The sequence below is a fragment of the Chiloscyllium punctatum genome, chromosome 7 (genome assembly GCF_047496795.1).
Source record: "Chiloscyllium punctatum isolate Juve2018m chromosome 7, sChiPun1.3, whole genome shotgun sequence".
Classification (NCBI taxonomy): Eukaryota; Metazoa; Chordata; class Chondrichthyes; order Orectolobiformes; family Hemiscylliidae; genus Chiloscyllium; species Chiloscyllium punctatum.
The window spans coordinates 36374222-36392292 of record NC_092745.1 but is presented as its reverse complement, the minus strand read 5'-3'; the positions used below and the strand labels follow the sequence as shown (position 1 = coordinate 36392292).

At 44.7% G+C, this 18071-nt stretch overlaps 1 protein-coding gene across 6 annotated transcripts in view; it reads left to right on the top strand.

Moving 5' to 3' along the window:
- Positions 1 to 18071, top strand: part of LOC140479583 (2-5A-dependent ribonuclease-like) — a 53113-nt gene that overhangs the window by 18827 nt on the left and 16215 nt on the right. For 3 of the 6 annotated variants that reach the window (XM_072573391.1, XM_072573390.1, XM_072573392.1), the window contains exon 2: positions 12325 to 14018. In XM_072573391.1, the coding sequence (XP_072429492.1) occupies positions 12350 to 14018 (1669 nt within the window). In that variant the 5' untranslated portion in view covers positions 12325 to 12349. Of the gene's footprint in view, positions 1 to 7777; positions 8084 to 8429; positions 8585 to 12324; positions 14019 to 18071 lie in introns of those variants that run through there. The other 3 variants (XM_072573387.1, XM_072573389.1, XM_072573393.1) reach the window with 3 other exon arrangements.

Sequence of the window (18071 nt, the reverse complement as noted above, 5' to 3'; positions counted from 1 at the left end):
TATGTACTAGCTCTCTGAATGAGTTTTATGACTCAGTGCCAATTTCCTGCCTCTTTCCAATGACCGAGGAGAAAGTGAGGACTGCAGATGCTGGAGATCAGAGCTGAAAATGTGTTGCTGGAAAAGCGCAGCAGGTCAGGCAGCATCCAAGGAGCAGGAGAATCGACGTTTCGGGCATGAGCCCTTCTTCAGGAATCCCTTCCTGAAGAAGGGCTCATGCCCGAAACGTCGATTCTCCTGCTCCTTGGATGCTGCCTGACCTGCTGCGCTTTTCCAGCAACACTCTTTCCAATGACCCCATACATTGTTTCTGTTTAACTAACCATCCAATACTCCACTTGAACCTGCTTCCACCACAATTCCAGGCTGTGCATTACAGGTGCGAACTGCTCGCCGTGTGATAAGATTTTCTTCTTGTGTTAATTTTATTTCTTTGTGAATGACCTTGAATCTGTACCCCCTCATGCCTGTTCCTTTTAGGAGTGGTAGCACTTTCTCCCTATTCACTCTGTCCAGACCCTGCGTGATTTTGAAAGCTTCAATTAAATCTCCTCCCAGGCTTCAACTCTCCAAGGAAAACAGTCCCAATATCTTCCATCTTCCCAACTGAAGTACCTCATCCCTGGAATATTCTTGTAAATCACTTCTGGATTCTCTCCACTGTGTTCACATACTTTCCCTAACATGACTCCGAGAACTGTACACTATAGTGCACAACAGAATGCAGTAACAATCTAGACAGTGTGACCTTGCAATACTGAACAGTGGTCAAAAAGCAATGAACTAAGCAAAGTGTGCAAAACTGTGGTTAACCAAAAGTAGCTACACTTGCAGAAGTCAGGCAGTAGCTAACAGCAGTTCCAAAAATATCTATTTATGTACTGACATTTTCTCATAGAACAATGTCTCTTCATTATTGTGCTGACTGCAGGTTATGGGATGTTATCATACTTTGTTTTTGCTTTTTCGTGGGGTGGAGGGGATCGTGGGAATAGAAAGATCTTTCAAAATGAATTACATTTTCAGATGTGTTTTGTGTTTAGCTGTAGAGTTATAGAGTCATAGAGATGTACAGCATGGAAACAGACCCTTCGGTCCAACCCGTCCATGCTGACCAGATATCCCAACCCAATCTAGTCCCATCTGCCAGCACCCGGCCCATATCCCTCCAAACCTTTCGTATGCATATACCCATCCAAATGCCTCTTAAATCTTGCAATTGTACCAGCCTCCACCACAGCCTCTGGCAGCTCATTCCATACATGTACCACCCTCTGCATGAAAATGTTGCCCCTTAGGTCTCTTTTAATCTTTCTCCTCTCACCCTTAACCTATGCCCTCTAGTTCTGGACTCTCCGACCCCAAGGAAAAGACTTTGCCTATTTATCCTATCCATGCCCCTCATAATTTTGTAAACCTCTATAAGGTCACCACTCAGCCTCCGACACTCCAGGGAAAACAGCCCCAGCCTGTTCAGCCTCTCCCTGTAGCTCAGATCCTCCAATCCTGGCAACATCCTTGTAAATCTTTTCTGAACCCTTTCATGTTTCACAACATCTTTCCAATAGGAAGGAGACCAGAATTGCATGCAATATTCCAACGGTAGCCTAACCAATGTCCTGTACAGCCGCAACATAACCTCCCAACTCCTGTACTCAATACTCTGACCAATAAAGGAAACCATACCAAACGCCGTCTTCACTATCATATTGTGAAAAACAAAGCTCATTTACTTCAAAAATTTCAGTCCAAGACAAGATTTGAAGCAACCAGTATGTTTATTATACGCTTGCAGCCTGAAGTAAGGAACACAGAGTTTAGCAAGTACATATCTTATATAGGATCCACTACTCCAAACCTGGTGCCCATTACTATTGTTTATCTCTTGCCTTATCCGGCCTTGTGAATAACAAAATACAAGTTTTACTTGGCCATTTCACCACATCCTGCTGTGGCCCATTGTTAGGTATATCCTCCTTCACTATTATCTACTTCCCCCACCTGTGACATTTCCTCCCTTTCCCCAACCATATTGATCCTTATGACCTTTTAATTGGGGTTTGTTTTTGTGTTTTTGCAAAAGTGGGAAACAGATGCTTATAACTACTGCTTGTACAAGCATATCTGGCTTAACCTACATCCTCACAGCACCTTATCTATTTGTCTGTAACATCTACCATTGTTTACAGGCACATTTTATTCTTGTATGCACATTTTAGCTAATACAAAAACAATTATATATTTCCTCCACATAGTTTTCATTCTTGTTGACTCAGCTCTTGGTTGAAACAATTATACACTGGTGTGAGTGCATTTACCTTGCATAAGTAATTATGATTGCAGAAGTAACACTACTTTACCTATATCCCACACTATCTACCTGCGACTCCACTTTCAAGGAGCTATGAACTTGTACTTTAAGGTCTCTTTGTTCAGCAACACTCCCTAGGACCTTACCATTAAGTGTATACGTCCTGCTAAGATTTGCTTTTCCAAAATGCAGCACCTCGCATTTATCTGAATTAAACTCCATCTGCCACTTCTCAGCCCATTGGCCCATCTGGTCCAGATCCTGTTGTAATCTGAGGTAACCCTCTTCGCTGTCGACTACACCTCCAATTTTGGTGTCATCTGCAAACTTACTAACTGTACCTCTTATGCTCGCATCCAAATCATATATGTAAATGACAAAAAGTAGAGGGCTCAGCACCGATCCTTATGGCACTCCATTGATCACAGGCCTCCAGTCTGAAAAACAACTGTCCACCATCACCCTCTGTCTTCTATCTTTGAGCCAGTTTTGTATCCAAATGGCTAGTCCTCCCTGTATTCCATGAGATCTAACCTTGATAATCAGTCTCCCATGGGGAACCTTGTCAAAAGCCTTACTGAAATCCATATAGATCACATCTACTGCTCTGACCTCATCAATCTTCTTTGTTACTTCTTCAAAAAACTCAATCAAGTTTGTGAGACATGATTTCCCACGCACAAAGCCATGTTGACTATTCCGAATCAGTCCTTGCCTTTCCAAATACATGTACATCCTGTCCCTCAGGATTCCCTCCAACAACTTGCCCACCACTGAGATCAGGCTCACCGGTCTGTAGTTCCCTGGCTTGTCTTTACCGCCGTTCTTAAACAGTGGCACCATGTTTGCCATCCTCCAATCTTCCAGCACCTCACCTGTGACTATCGATGATATAAATATCTCAGCAAGAGGCCCTTCAATCACTTCTCTAGCTTCCCACAGAGTTCTAGGGTACACCTGATCAGGTCCTGGGTATTTATCCACTTTTAACCATTTCAAGATATCCAGCACTTCCTCCTCTGTAATCTGGACATTTTGCAAGCTGTCACCATCTATTTCCCTACAGCCTATATCTTCCATATCCTTTGCTGAACAAGTATGTAAATCTCCTATTTGCAGTCAGATTGGAACAAACTGATGAAAGTTTGGTGTTTTACTGTAGATTTTGGTCTCCAGCAAATCGTGCTGAGAAAAAAGACAGGTCTGGCAAACGCAATTTTACAACTTCGCTAAATTATTGTCTTCATTCGGTTGGTTTTGAATCAAATGGTTCTTTTCTCCAACACTGTAATAAATATAAACATAAAACTTGAAGGAAAAAAATTATTGCATACAGTTCAGGTTGCTGCATTATAGGAAGGATGTGGAAGCATTGGAAAGGGTGCAGAGGAGATTTACCAGGATGCTGCCTGGTATGGAGGGAAAGTCTTATGAGGAAAGGCTGACGTACTTGAGACTGTTTTCATTAGAGAGAAGAAGGTGAAAGGTGACTTAATAGAGACATATAAGATGATCAGAGGGTTAGATGGGGTGGACAGTGAGAGCCTTTTTCCTTGGATGGTGATGGCTAGCATGAGGGGACATAGCTTTAAATTGAGGGGTGATAGATATAGGACAGATGTCAAAGGTAGGTTCTTTACTCAGAGTAGTAAGGGCATGGAATGCCCTGCCTGCAACAGTGGTAAACTTGCAAACTTTAAGGTCATTTAAATGGTAATTGGATAAACATATGGATGATAATGGAGTAGTGTAGGTTGGATGGGCTTCAGATTGGTTTCACAGGTCAATGCAACATTGAGGGCCGAAGGGCCTGTACTGCGCTGTAATGTTCTATGCTCTATGTTAAATTTTTCCACTGACACAATTTGTCCTCTTTCCTGCTGGAGGGTGTTCTGAGCAGTTTTGTTGGCCTCTCACTGTGTGAATGGTCGATGTTAACAAAGCAACGTGACCTCTTGGACTTTCCCATCACCGGACATGGCTGCTTTTCAGTGCCATCTGTGTTGGCATTGGATTGGCCCAGGCCACAGCAGTGGCATGCTCCTTCACTTCCTGCTGTGATGCATTTCATCTTTAAATATGAAAGAGCGATCTGGGTCTGATTTCATCGGCATTAAAGACATCCCTTGTCTGTACACTTTCAGAACATCAGCCACAGGATGGTCTTGCCCATCGTCCATCATTGCTGCCATAAGTGCCACACCCTCTTTTTTTTATTTCAAAAATATACTTTATTCATAAAATACTTTGATGACCTGTACAACTGGACATGCCATACATATGTAAACATTCCATTTGTTTGCATACCGAAAACAGAGTAATCATTCCTATTTACAGGTCTGTACAATTACATTTTTAGCTGAGGCGTCAGCAGAGCCCAAATGACTGCATGGGCCCCCTGTTCTTCTTTAGGCAGGCTGATGTTACACGGTGGTCTTTCCCCACTGCGCCTTGGCAGCAGCTGCCCCAAGCTTCAGCACATCCCTCAACACGTAGTCCTGGACCTTGGAATGTGCCAGTCTGCAACACTCAGTCGGGGACAACTCCTTCAGCTGGAAGATCAACAGGTTTCGGACCGCCCAGAGAGCGTCCTTCAGTGCCACACCCTCACCAGTCTCAGGTTGGAGACAGTGCCTTGCCTTGAATCAGTATGGCCATCTATCACTGCCAGTGAACTCTGTGTGCAGCAGCCTCTTTGTCAGGGTGATTGCTCCTCCCTGCAGGTTTGGACCAGAGGTGGAAACCCTCTCTGCTCAAGCTGCTTTGAGCCACATTGGGACTGACATCCATTCCCACCCTTTACCCCGCAGAAGAGGACATCTGCTTATCTACCTATTCACCTTGCGCTTCACAATGATCAACAACCTCGATGGTGAAACTTTAAATCAGACAGCCTACATCAGATGACTTATCGAGAAAGCTGTTGCCCGGTAAGTAGTACACTCACTTCTGAATCAGGAGTTTGAGAATTCAAGTCGCAGTTCAGAGAGTGATCACATAATCCACACTGACCCTGCCAGCACAGTACTTGGGGAGTGCTGCACTATTGTAGGCGCCACCTTTCAGCTGAGACCTTTAAACCTGTAAGAGTTCTTTCAGGGAGCACCGATTATTCAAAAGGGTCACGTGGTTTATTGGGCAAAGAGTTCACATGATCAGAATAGGAATGTGACCCCTGCTAAATGTAACAACCTCTTCCACTCCTTCAGGTTGATCAGGGTTGTACTTTGACGCTGGCCTGAATCTAACCAAAAATAAAAATTCCCCTTTCTACCTCCATGTTCCTCTCTTCTCCACCGTCGGCTTAAATATACTGCAATCTCCAGGTGAAATGTCTTCTATCAACCAACCACTTGCAGTGGTGGGAGGGGTTACCAATATCATGGCTAGTCTGTATAGCCCTGATTAAAATGAATGTTCTTCCTCTGCTATTATATCCTATGAGGATGCTCCTGTTGTTGTAACCCAGACAGGCGCAGCACAGGTTTACCGGTTGGCTTGGATCTTTTATTTGGTGCCACAGGCACCAAATGTACTTCCGCAGGATATGGAGGAGTGGATCTCCCAGATCTGAAGAAATACCAATTACGTGCCCTGCTGTTATATGTGGGTGACTGAGTGCGTAAAGACTCGAGGTCGATATGGCTTGGCGTTGAGGCCTCGCAGGTGAGGTGTCCCCTCATCAATGTACTGTTTCTGGACAAGGTGCGATCTGTGGCTGAGCACTGTGAGAGCCTAATTATCTTAAACACGGTGAAAGCATGGAGGATAATGCGGCAGGGTGAGGGCAGTTTGCTTAAGACTTCGCCATTCACTCCATTCGTGGGACCCCCAGGATTTAGGCTGGGGTCAATGGACTCCGGCTTTAGAGCATGGGAATCTCCTATTTGGGAAATTTATTCGAGGGAGAGGTCTTGATGTATTTCAACCAATTAAGTCAGGGATTCCTAATAGGGCCTTTTCTGATACATTCAGGTTAGGGATCATATACAGAAGAAGACTACGCTCTTGGCTCAGTTGAACAAGTTGGATATAGAGAGAAGGACGCCCCAATGTAGGGGTGCTCTCTTGGTTAGTACAATATAGCATCTGCAGAGGGGGAGCGCCTTGGGGGATATGGAGACACTCCATGGGATCTGGAATCAGGAGTTGGGGGAATAAATTTCATCGGAAACATGAGAGAATGTAAAGAAAATCTCAAAATGCAATAAAGCACAAGCTATGCAATTGAAGATCCTTTACAAAAGGATCTTCTCCAGGTTGTCTCAAATGTAAAATCAGCATAGGCACCCTTATACATTGCCTTTGGTCCTGCTACAAGATTCGTGGATACTGGGGTGCCATAGTGAATGAGCTGGAGAAGATCCTGGGAATTGATGTTAAGGTGAATCCAGTATCCCATCGATTGGAATTGCCAAATCTTCCCTCTTTGGATGAGCACAGGAAGCGGTTGCTTAACATTCTTACACACTGTGTGATAAAGAACATCTTAATGAACTGGACATCAGAAAAACCTCCAGGTCTTTGCAGGGTGGCGCAGATTTGTGATGGAGCACGTCCCTCAAGATTAACTGACAAGTATGGTGCACCATGGAACAGAGCGATTTTATAAGACCTGGTGGCCCTTTCTAAATTACACAGACATGGATCTATCAGTGGTTAGGGCCTTTATATACTTGTTAAGGTCATATATGGTGGTCCGGGGACCCTGTGGGAAGGAGGCCTAGTAAATATGGGTATAATAACTGTTGCTCCTGTAGACTTGGGGGGGGGGGGGGGGGGCAGCGAGTGGATTAGTGGAAAGTAGTGTAACTTATTTTAATTGGATTATAACTTAATTTAATTCTATTTCATTTAATTCGAGTTTATTTTAACTTGGGTTAAGTAAATGTGAGACAATTGTATCTTGTAGAGTAGTAGTAGTTTATTGTTAACATTACTGTAATATAATAATGTGGTATTATTTCTATTTCTCTGTACTTTTGTACTTTTATAAGTTTTCTTTTTGTAAAAGAGTAAAGATTTTTTCAACAAATACGTACATAAAAACAAAAACAAGGACATGAAGGGCGACTTTTTTTAACGCAGAGTGTTAAGTGTGTAATGAACTGCCAGAGGAAGTGGTGGATGCAGGTTTAAAAGACATTTGGATAAGTACCTGAATAAGGATATGGGCCAAGTGCAGGCGGGTGGGACTAGTTTAGTTTCAGAATATATTCGGTATGGATTAATGGGACCGAAATGTCTGTTCCATGCTGTATGACTCTATGAAAGGTTTCGGAAAGGGATTAATTGGAGAGTTGCTGGAAAGAGCCAGCACAGAGGTGGTGAGCAGAATGGCCTGAGAATGTGAGGGACACCTCTTTGATTATATCAATCGCCAGTGTTCACAAGTTTTTTAATCGGCTGTGAAGTGCTTTGACTCACTCTGAGGCTATTATTGAAAGGTAAGTCCGTTGGATTTTTCCCAATAGTTTCTCAGTAACCACGCCCTCCACAGTAGAATGTTTTGCTGAGCTGTCTTCTACTTGCTGGAAGCGTTCTGAGTCACGCTCGCAGGTGAAACATTATTGTTTTCCTCAACAGTATCGTCTGATGTGCAGGGGGTGGGAGCAGGACGATCAGAATGCACTCACACCATTGCAATCAAAGCCACACCCCATTTCTGAACTCAGACGAAACGTTGCAAGGGTCACCGCTGCATGAAATCCATGCCTCTCGCATGTTTGTTGTTTTGGAAGAGGGAAAAGGGCGAGGAGAGTCGGACAAGCGGTGTGAGTAGACTAGTTGGTCCATTTCATAAGCTGAATATTGCAGTCTTTGTTTTAATTTCAGCTTGCTTTGCTCGCTGTTCAGGAACTATTGAAAGTGAAAGTATTTAAAAAGGATGCGTTTCCTGATGCAGTGCTCTTAATGAATGGCTCGTACTGAACTTCAATTTTGTGCTTATTGTACCATGTCAAACAAAGTGAAATAAAGGTTAAATTTATAGGCAGGAAGCAAATGGGTTAACCTGCCAAACCGAGCGAGTTTTAAACCTGGACATGTCTTTTCCTTCTTGTGATGGAAATGACAGAGGTTGTTTCATTAAATCCTATTTGCATTTGGAATGGTCTAATCTCCAACATTTAAGAGGGGTGCAGTTTGTTCACAATGTGGTGACCGGAACTGTACACAGCGAAGCTATGACCAAAGCCCCAAGAACAATGATTCTGGCAATCGAATTCCTGAACATGTTCCATTTGCATTTGGATTTCTTCAAACCACATTCAAGTGGGTTTGTGCTCCGTTCATACAAAAATATATGTCTAAAATACGCGTGAAATGGCTCTGACATTACCTCCCTTCTCTTCCGGTCTATAATTTGTATGCTTTCACTTGTCTATCTGTCTTGCTATTTTCAGGGCTCTGTGGATAAGCTGTTTTATGTTAATGCATTTCTCAGATCTTTGACCTTAATTGTGTATTCCCTTGTTTGTTTCCCAAATATGACGTCACATTTCCGAATTAGATTCCTGCATTATTCTGTCATTTCCTAATCCCTTGTTCTTCAATTCCAAAACTCTTTACCTTGATCTGCTCAATGTCTCTCTGTGGGATTAGAGCCCTTCATCCCTGGCTCACTATTGTTAAAACTGATCCTTAGGAAGGGTGGGATTACAAGCTGATTGGAAATTCACCACACCATCTTTGCCTTTAATGTGTAGCAGAGAGGTGGGTGTGATGCTGACATTACTGGCCAGTTTGTGAGAGTGAGGGGGGTAATGGGGAAGTATCCCGATGTTTGGGGTCAGTCCTAGTAGTGTGTTGGCAATGTCACTAACTAATATTTCAGAGGTTTAGACTAATGCTGTGGGGGCACTGGTTCAAATCCCTCTCTGGCAGATGGGGTTAAAAAGTGAGTCCAATGATGACCATGAGTTGATAGGTTTTTACAGCAATCAGCATTACTAATTGTTGAGCAACATGGTGGCTCAGTTGTCAGCCCTGCTGCCTCACAGCACCAGCGACCACCCTCAGGCAACTGCTATGTGGCGTTTGCACATTCCAGAGATGTGCAGGTTATGTGGATTGGCCATGCTAAATTGTCCTTAGTGTCCAGGGATGTGTGGGCTAGGTGGATTAGCCATAGGAAATTCAGGGTTGGGAGGGAGGGGTGAGTCTGGGTGGGATGCTTTTTAGAGGGTAGGTGTGGCCTGCTTACACACTGTGTAGGGATTCTATGATTATCATTTCCTTAAGGGAAGGAGATTTGACATCCTTGCCTGGTCTTGACCTATGTATGACTCCAAACCAACAGCAAAGTGATTGGCTGTAATGATACAGGAGCAGGATTAGATGACATGGCCCCTCCAGCCTTCTGCCATTTGTGTTTTGATTTCCACATTCCCATCAACCCTGAATGACCGTTAATTCCTCCAGCTAATGATCTGTCTACCCCATTGTAAAAATATTCAGTGATCCTGCCTCTTGTCTCCAAGGCCCTTACAGTCCAGGAAATTCCAAACTCACACCAGCCTCTGCCCTCTGAGTCTGTGGCATCAAAAAACCCAAGCAAAACTGGGTACTGGGTCAAACTCTCCACTGGCTGGAGTCACACCAGGCACATCGGAAGATTGTTGTAGTTGTTGGAGGTCAGTTGTCCAAGCTCCAGGACATCTCTGCAGGAGTTCCTCAGGGTTGTGTCCCAGGCCCAACCAACTTCTGCTGCTTCATCAATGACTTTCCCTCCATCATAAGGTCAAAAGTGGGGATGTTTGTAGATGATTGCACTATGTTCAGCACCATTCGCGATTCTTCAGATACTGAAACAGTACACATTCAAATGCTGCAAGACCTGGAATCTCCAGGCTTGAACTGATAAGGGGCAACTAACATTTAAAAACAAACCATAAAATTGATGGACAAAAATTGAATTATAAATACCTAAGGAAGAGAGATGAATCCTTTAAAGAATCCTTTGAAAATTTGGATCTTCCCGTTCACCCCCTCAGATAAGAGAATGAATCTGCAAAACAACTTCATTCAAATAGTCAGTGTGGAATATCTAATCCATTCACATCCATGGAAATATCACAGTTTAACCATCCTATGATACAGCATGTTGTGCATTTTCAGGAGGTTTTCTGGAAAATAGGGTAAAATGATTGGGATTCTAGTGAAAGTGCTCCCTTGGGACAATTTCCTGGTTCTAGTATTCCCATGTTGAAGTGCCAGGAAGTTCCTAAAAACATGATTTTTTTTTAAACAATAAAGTGCTTCAAAGGCACCTTCTCCTGTTCTGGTAAAATAGTTCCTCTCATCGTCATTGGGTTTCTGCACAGGGTCTGGGAGGTTCCCTAACAATTAACCATTGCACAAATATAAAGACTGATTGCTCTTGGAACAAATACTGATCGAATACCTTAAGGTACCTACTGATCCTTTACATTTCTGGTACCAAGGAAATGTCGATTCAAGACTATTTCAGCACCTTCCAAGTCCATGACCACTGCCTCCTGGAAGAACAAGGGCCACAGATACAAGGTAACACATCCCCTGCAGCAAGTGTTCCCCTCCATGTAATGCACCGTCCTGACGCAGGGAACTATACTGCTGTTCCTTCAGTGTCACTGGGCCAAAGTCCCAGAACTCCCTCCCTAAAAGTACCTGAGGTCACCTGACCCCAGATGCATCCCAGTGGTTCAAGAAAGTAGCTCACTATCAAGGCACGGGGGAGGAAAAGTTGGTCTTGCCATCAAATCCCACATCGCAAGAGTAGATAACACAGTTCAATGAGAGGTGATGAAACAATGTTGAAATGAAGAACTTGGAAGGACTGTGAGGTTTTAGAGTCAGAGTTATAGTGTCATACAGTACCTGTCCATAATGCGTCCATGCTGACCAGACATACTAAATTAATCCAGTGCCATTTTCCAGCATTTGACCCATATCCATGTAAACCCTTCCTATTCATGTACCTTTCCAGATGCGTTTTAAATGTTGAAATTGTACTAGCCTTCACCATTTCTTCTGGCAGCTCATTCCATACACGCACCACTCTCTGCGTGAAAAAGTTGCCCCTTCGGTCCCTTTTAAATATTTTCCCGGCCCTCTAGTTTTGGACTCCCCTTCCCTGGGAAAAAGACCATGGCTGTTCACCCTATCAGTCATTCATGATTTTATAAACCTCTATAAGGTCATCCCTCAGCCTCCGATGCTTGATGGAAAATGGCCCCTGCCTATTCAGCCTCTCCCTATAGCTCAAACCCTCCAACCCTGGCAACATCCTTGTAAATCTTTTCTGAACCCTTTCAAGTTGAACAACATCTTTCCTATAGCAGGGAGACCAGGAATGAACGCAGTATTCCCAACGTGGCCTAACCAATGTCCTGTACAACCGCAACGTGACCTTCTAACCTCAACACTCAATGCACTGACCAATAAAAGCAAGCGCACCAAAAGCTCTCTTCCATGAATAAAAACCAAAAGAACTGGGGATGCTATAAATCAGAAACAAAACCAGAAATTTTGGGAATAGCTCAACAGGTCTGGCAGCACCTGTGAAGAGAAATCAGAGTTAACGCTTCCGGTTCTGAGGGATGGTCACCGGAATCGAAACATTAACTCTGCTTTCTCTTCACAAATGCTGCCAGACCTGCTCAGCTTTTCCAGCTATTTCTGTTTTCGTGCCTCCTTCACTACCCAGCCTACTTGCCATTCCGGCTTTTCAAAGAACTATGAACTTGCATCCCAAGGTCGTCTTTTACGGCAACAGTCCCCACTGACCGACTATTGATTGTATCATCCCGCCATGTTTTGCCTTGGTTTGCTCAACTGTTTTGAGAGTTGAGCCAAAATAGTGAAGAATGTTCTCTGAAGAAATTAGTTGTGGGTTAGGATCTGAGTAACAAATCGCTTTAGCGAAACCCTTAGGCATTGTGATTAGGGAAATGAAAGTGCATTTGAAAGACGAGGTAGGTGAGGTTAGGCGTGAAGTGCAGAGTGATTGTTTTGCTTTTCCTTCTAAACAGGAAGGAAGCTAGACCGCAACCGAGAATGGCAGAACAAGGAGAGGAACAAGTGGTCGATGGGACCGAACTTGGTGATAAACTTCGAGGTGTCTGTGAGTCTAACAATCCAGATCTCTCTCGGGCTGAAAAGTTAATTGAAGGGGGAGCCTTGGAAAATCTCAGTGTTGACGAGATTGGCTCCATTTTATGTAAAGTTGCGATGAAAGGTCACGTCGATATTATGAAGAAGTTGCTTGTGAGTAACAGAGTGGACGTGAACTACCGGGACCCGCAATACCTATGGTCGCCGCTCCTTAACGCTGTGCAGGCGGAAGAAGAAGACATGGTTGACTTGCTGTTGGAACACGGGGCCGAGCCCGGGCTTCGGAAGAAGAATGGCGCCTCGCCTTTCATCGTCGCTGCGATAACGGGCAACGTGAACCTGCTGAGGAAGTTTCTCGCCTTGGGCGCGGGCATCGACGAGGCGGACGACAACGGTTTTACCGCCTTCATGGAGGCGGCGCAGTACGGCCATGAGGAGGCGCTACGCTTCCTCTTCCAGGAGCACGCTAACGTGAACAAGGGCAGGCAAGTGTCCGGCGCCCGGGCGAACATCGGTAAAGGCGGCAAGACCGCCCTGATTGATGCCGTGATGAAAGGCCATATGGACATTGTCGAGATCTTGTTGGATGAAATGAACGCCGATGTTAATGCGTTCGACAACATCCGCAAAACGCCACTGATCCACGCCTTGGATGGAAGCAACGAGGAGATTGTGGAGGCTCTGCTGAAACGGGGAGCAGATGTTAATGCCATGGACGGAAATCAAAACACGCCTCTGAGTGTCGCCTTGACCAAGTGTACCCTTCGAAGCCCCCTGTTGGAACAACTGGTGAAATGCACCCAGAATCTCAATGTTCAGGACGCCGATGGGAAAACGCCACTGATCCTTGCAGTCGAGAAGAAGATGCCCAGGGTGGTTAAACTTCTGCTGGAGAATGACAGCACGGAACTCAATGCACAAGACCGTTCAGGCCAGACGGCCCTGCTAGCAGCTGTGGAAAATAAGGATACCTCGTTGACAGAGGTGCTGTGTAAGGGGGGGGCTGATGTATCCCGTGCGAACAACCGCGGGGATACGGCGCTAATGATAGCCATAAGGAAGTATGACAATAAAACAAAAAACATACTGATTAAGCATGGGGCAGAGAAGGTGGCATCCAATGAAGGAAGACCTCCTTCAAGATGGAAGGAGCACAGCGTACGCTGGAAAGAGAGCCTGCGGAAACTGCAGGTGGAGCCCCGTGACCCCGTTGGGAAGCTGAAACTATCCAGAATCCCGGATTATAAAATTACGGGAGAACGCAACGCGACGGAGGTCTGCCTCGGGTTCTTTAACAATGAGATCGAGGTGGCAGTGAAATGTCACAGGAAAGGTGTCGAAGCAGCCAAAAGAGAATTGGATTGCCTCCGTGATCCCAAAATCAGTGGCAGCAGTCGCTTCGCAAGCCTCCGGTATTGTGAAAGTGATGATTTTTGTGATTACCTGTGCCTGGATCTCTGCGAGTATAACCTTGAGGAGTGTGTGAGCAAGTGGCCGGACAAAATGCGGAGCGACGCCCCTAAAATAATGAAGCAGTTGGTTCAGGCTCTTCAGATTTTGCACAAGGTTAAATTTGCTCACCGGGATTTGCATCCAACAAATGTCCTCAGAGGTAACATCTCTTAAATATTTTCATATATTTCGGAGAGTGGTACATTCTGGGGTGTCCTCAGTTAAATTCTTTGTGCTGCTCAAATGTTCGATTCTTTGTGTTCTGATCTGGGTGTGGAGGATAGAAATGGAGCCAATCTTTTCAAGACTTTCGTAAGCAGTAATTTACCTAGATACACGTTATAAGCACACGCTACCTCACCCAAAAATTACAGGGTCAAATATTGCAGATTGCTATCTTAAGTGGAGACAGGATATGAAGAGACACAGCAGGCCTAACAGCTTTTTTCAATATCAAAAATATGTTTTATTAATAAAAATATCTTTATATACATATATAGTCACTAAAGCAGTTTGTTTCTCTGCAGTAGCATATGAAGAAACAAAAGAAACATTGATGTTTGATTCTATCCAGCAAGGCATTTGTTCCTTGTACAAGATTACATTTATATACATTTGAGGCACTGGGAGGGTCTGATAACTGAATGGACCCCATTTAAGTTCAGTAGAGAGACCTTAGTTGGTGGTCTTCCCCCACTGTGCCTTGATGGCAGCTGCCCCAAGCTTTTGTCCATCCCTCAGCACGTAGTTCTGGACCTTGGAATGTGCCAGTCTGCAACATTCGGTCAGGGTCAACTCCTTGCTCTGGAAGACCAATACGTTTTGAGCAGACCAAAGAGCATCTTTCACTGAGTTGATGGTCCTCCAGGTGCAGTCAGTGTCTGTCACGGTGTGCGTCCCAAGGAACAGATCGTAGGGCACAGATACATGTCACAGAGCTGCTCGGGATGAACCTTGACACAAACCACTGCATCTTTCTCCAGACTGCCTTTGTAAATGCACATTTCAGCAGGAATTGTGTGAGGCACTGGCCTAGTGGCATTGTGTCCAGACTGTTAATCCAGAGACTCAGGTAATGTTCTGGGGACCTGGGTTTGAATCCCACCACGGCAGATGGTGCAATTTGAACTCAGTAAAATCTGGAATTAAGAGTCTAATGATGACCATGAGTCCATTGTCGATTGTTGGAAAAAGCCATCTGGTTCACTAATGTCCTTGAGGGAAGGAATCTGCCATCCTTACCCAGTTTGGCCAATATGTGACTCCAGACCGACTGCAATGTGGTTAACTCTTAACTGCCCTCTGGGCAATTAGGGATGGGCAGTAAGTGTCAGATTGGCCAGCGATGCCCTCATCCCATGAATGAATAGACAAAAAGTTTCTTTGCCAATGCAGCCACTTTGAAGGCAGCATGTGGCGGTGCAGACGGACCAAGCAATCAAGAAGGATCTCACAGGTAGTGCCCTTCTTCCCATCAGCAAAGTGATGTCTTGGTGCTTGTTGGAAGGTTCTCGTGATGAGGCATTGCAATACTCAGGGCCCAACAACAGTTTCAATCTGTGTCTATTTGTAGAGGCCGACGCCTCTATCTTATTAACCAGAATTAATATAATGAGGAAAATGCTGGAACTATTCAGCAGCGAGAATTAGCAGCATCTGTGGAAAGTAAAACAGAGTTAACATTTTAATTCGAATACCTTTTGTCAGAATTAGGAGAGATTAACAATGAGCAGCTTTTAAATAACTGCAGAAAGAGGAGATGTGCAAGAATAAAGGAGGTGTCACCGAGTCACACAGCATTGAAACAAACCCTTCAGTCCAAACAGTCCATGATGAACATGATTCCAAATTAAACTAGTCCCGTATCCCTCCAAACCTTTCCTGATCGTGGACTTATCCCAATGTCTTTTAAACATTGTAAGTGTGCCCACATCCACCACTTCATCAGTAAGTTATTCCACACACATGAACCATCCTCTGTTTGCCCCTCGTGTCTTTTTGAAGTCTCTCCTCCTCTCACCTTAAACATGTGTCCCCTCATTTTGAAGTCCCCCACCTTAGGGAATAGACACACTTACCATTAAGTCTACCTATACCACTCGTGATTTTAAAAACTTCTATAAGATCATCTCTCAACCTCCTACCCTCCAGTGGGAAAAAAACTCCCAGCCTATCCATCCTTTCTTTGTAAGACTGAATGATCTAAATGCTAAGGCTATGAGGCGAAAGGAAGTGATTGACAGGATTTTACTTGCGTTTACTTTATGTATTTCTGACAGGTACTTGACTGAGGAAAACAAATGTACAGCTTATATTTCTTTTAGTGCCTTTCAAAGCCTCACAGAATTGTTACAGTGCGCACGGTTGCCATTCCGCACATCCTCTCTGGACTGGCTGTCTGAGCAATTGACTGAGTGTCATTCTCCTGCCTTCCCCCTGTTACCCTGCACATTGTTCCTTTTCAAATAACAGTCTCCATTCCCTTTGGAATGTTTCAATTGAAGCTGCCTCCACCACACTCTCAGGCAGCGCATTCCACACCTTAACCACTCACTGGCTTAAAATGTTTTTCTCTCTCCTTGTGTATGGGGATCGGCATTAGCTCAATTAGTGGCACGTTCATCTCAGTATCACAAGGTTGTGGGTTCAATCCCACTCTGGGACTCACGAGCAAACATTAAAGTTGTCATCTGTGCGGAACTGAACAAGGCTACGCCATAGGAGGTGCTGGCTTTTGGATGAGACCTAAAGCTCAGACCCGACTTGCTGTCAAAGTTGAATGTAGAAGGTCCCATTGCATTCTCGGGAGAAGCTCAGAGGAGTTAACCGTGTGTTTATCCCTTAGGCATTTCCTTGCAGGACTCACAGGAGTGATGACACTTCAGAAGGGTGTCCTTACTGTGACCCGTGCTAGGAGCACACATACATGCAGTTCCTTCACCTCCTTTAGAATGGTTCTCTTTCTTTCATGTTGGACTGAAGTTTTGCCAGAAAGCTTGTGTGGATTTTGCGCATTCTCCCTGTGTCTGTGTGAGTTCCTCTGTGTGCTTCAGTTTCCTCTCACAGGTGCAGGTTAGGTAATTGGCCATGCTAAGTTGTCTATAGTGTCCACGGATGGGTAAATTAGGTATGGATTATCCATGGGAAATAGTGTTCCACAGATAGAGTAAGATCTGTGTGGGATGGTCTTCAGAGAATTGGTGTGGACTTGTTGGGCTGAATGGCCTATTTCTACACTGTAGGGATTTTTGCAAGGTTTATGAAGGTTTGTAGCTCAGGTTGAGATTTAGGGTGTAGATTTGCTCGCTGAGCTGTTGGTTTGATGTCCAGACGTTTCATTACCTGGTGAGGTAACATCATCAGTGGCGACCTCCAAGTGAAGCGAAGCTGTTGTCTCCTGCTTTCTATTTATATCTTTCTCCTGGATGGAGTTCCTGGGGTTTGTGCTGATGTCATTTCCTGTTCGTTTTCTGAGGGGTTGATAGGTGGCATCTAGATCTATGTGTTTGTTTATGGCGTTGTGGTTGGAGTGCCAGGCCTCTAGGAATTCTCTGGCATGTCTTTGCTTAGCCTGTCCCAGGATAGATGTGTTTATAAATAGAAAGCAGGAAACAACAGCTTCGCTTCACTTGGAGGTCGCCACTGATGATGTTACCTCACCAGGTAATGAAACGTCTGGACATCAAACCTACAGCTCAGCGAGCAGACCTACACCCTAAACTGTAAGGATTCTGTTCTTTAAAGTGTAAACTTTACCATATTTCACTGAGGGTTTCCCTCCATGAGCCCTAGCAAGGTCTCTTGTGGTATCCTCTTAAACTCACTTCTTTATGTATACAACATATTCTCGCAGCGCACAAATCATTAAGTACTCCCGCTCAGTAGTGGGAGGGGGGAGGGTATTGCGATGTGGGAGTGATGATGGGAGGGGGGTGATGTAGGGGTGGGAGTAGGAGAGTGAGGTGGAATATTGGAGGGAGTGGGTGGGAGTGGTAGATTAAGGGGTGTGGGAGTGGGGATTAGTGGATTCAGGGATTAAGGGGATTAGGGAGTGGGGGACTGGAGCGATGGGGGGAGGTGATAGAAGTGGGGGATTGAGGTTGTGGGAATAGGAAACAAGGGGTGTGTGGGAGTGGATGTGCAGGATTATGGGTGGGTGGGGTGGAGATGTAGGAGGAGGGGTAGTATGAGATGGATGGTTAGACCAGCAAGT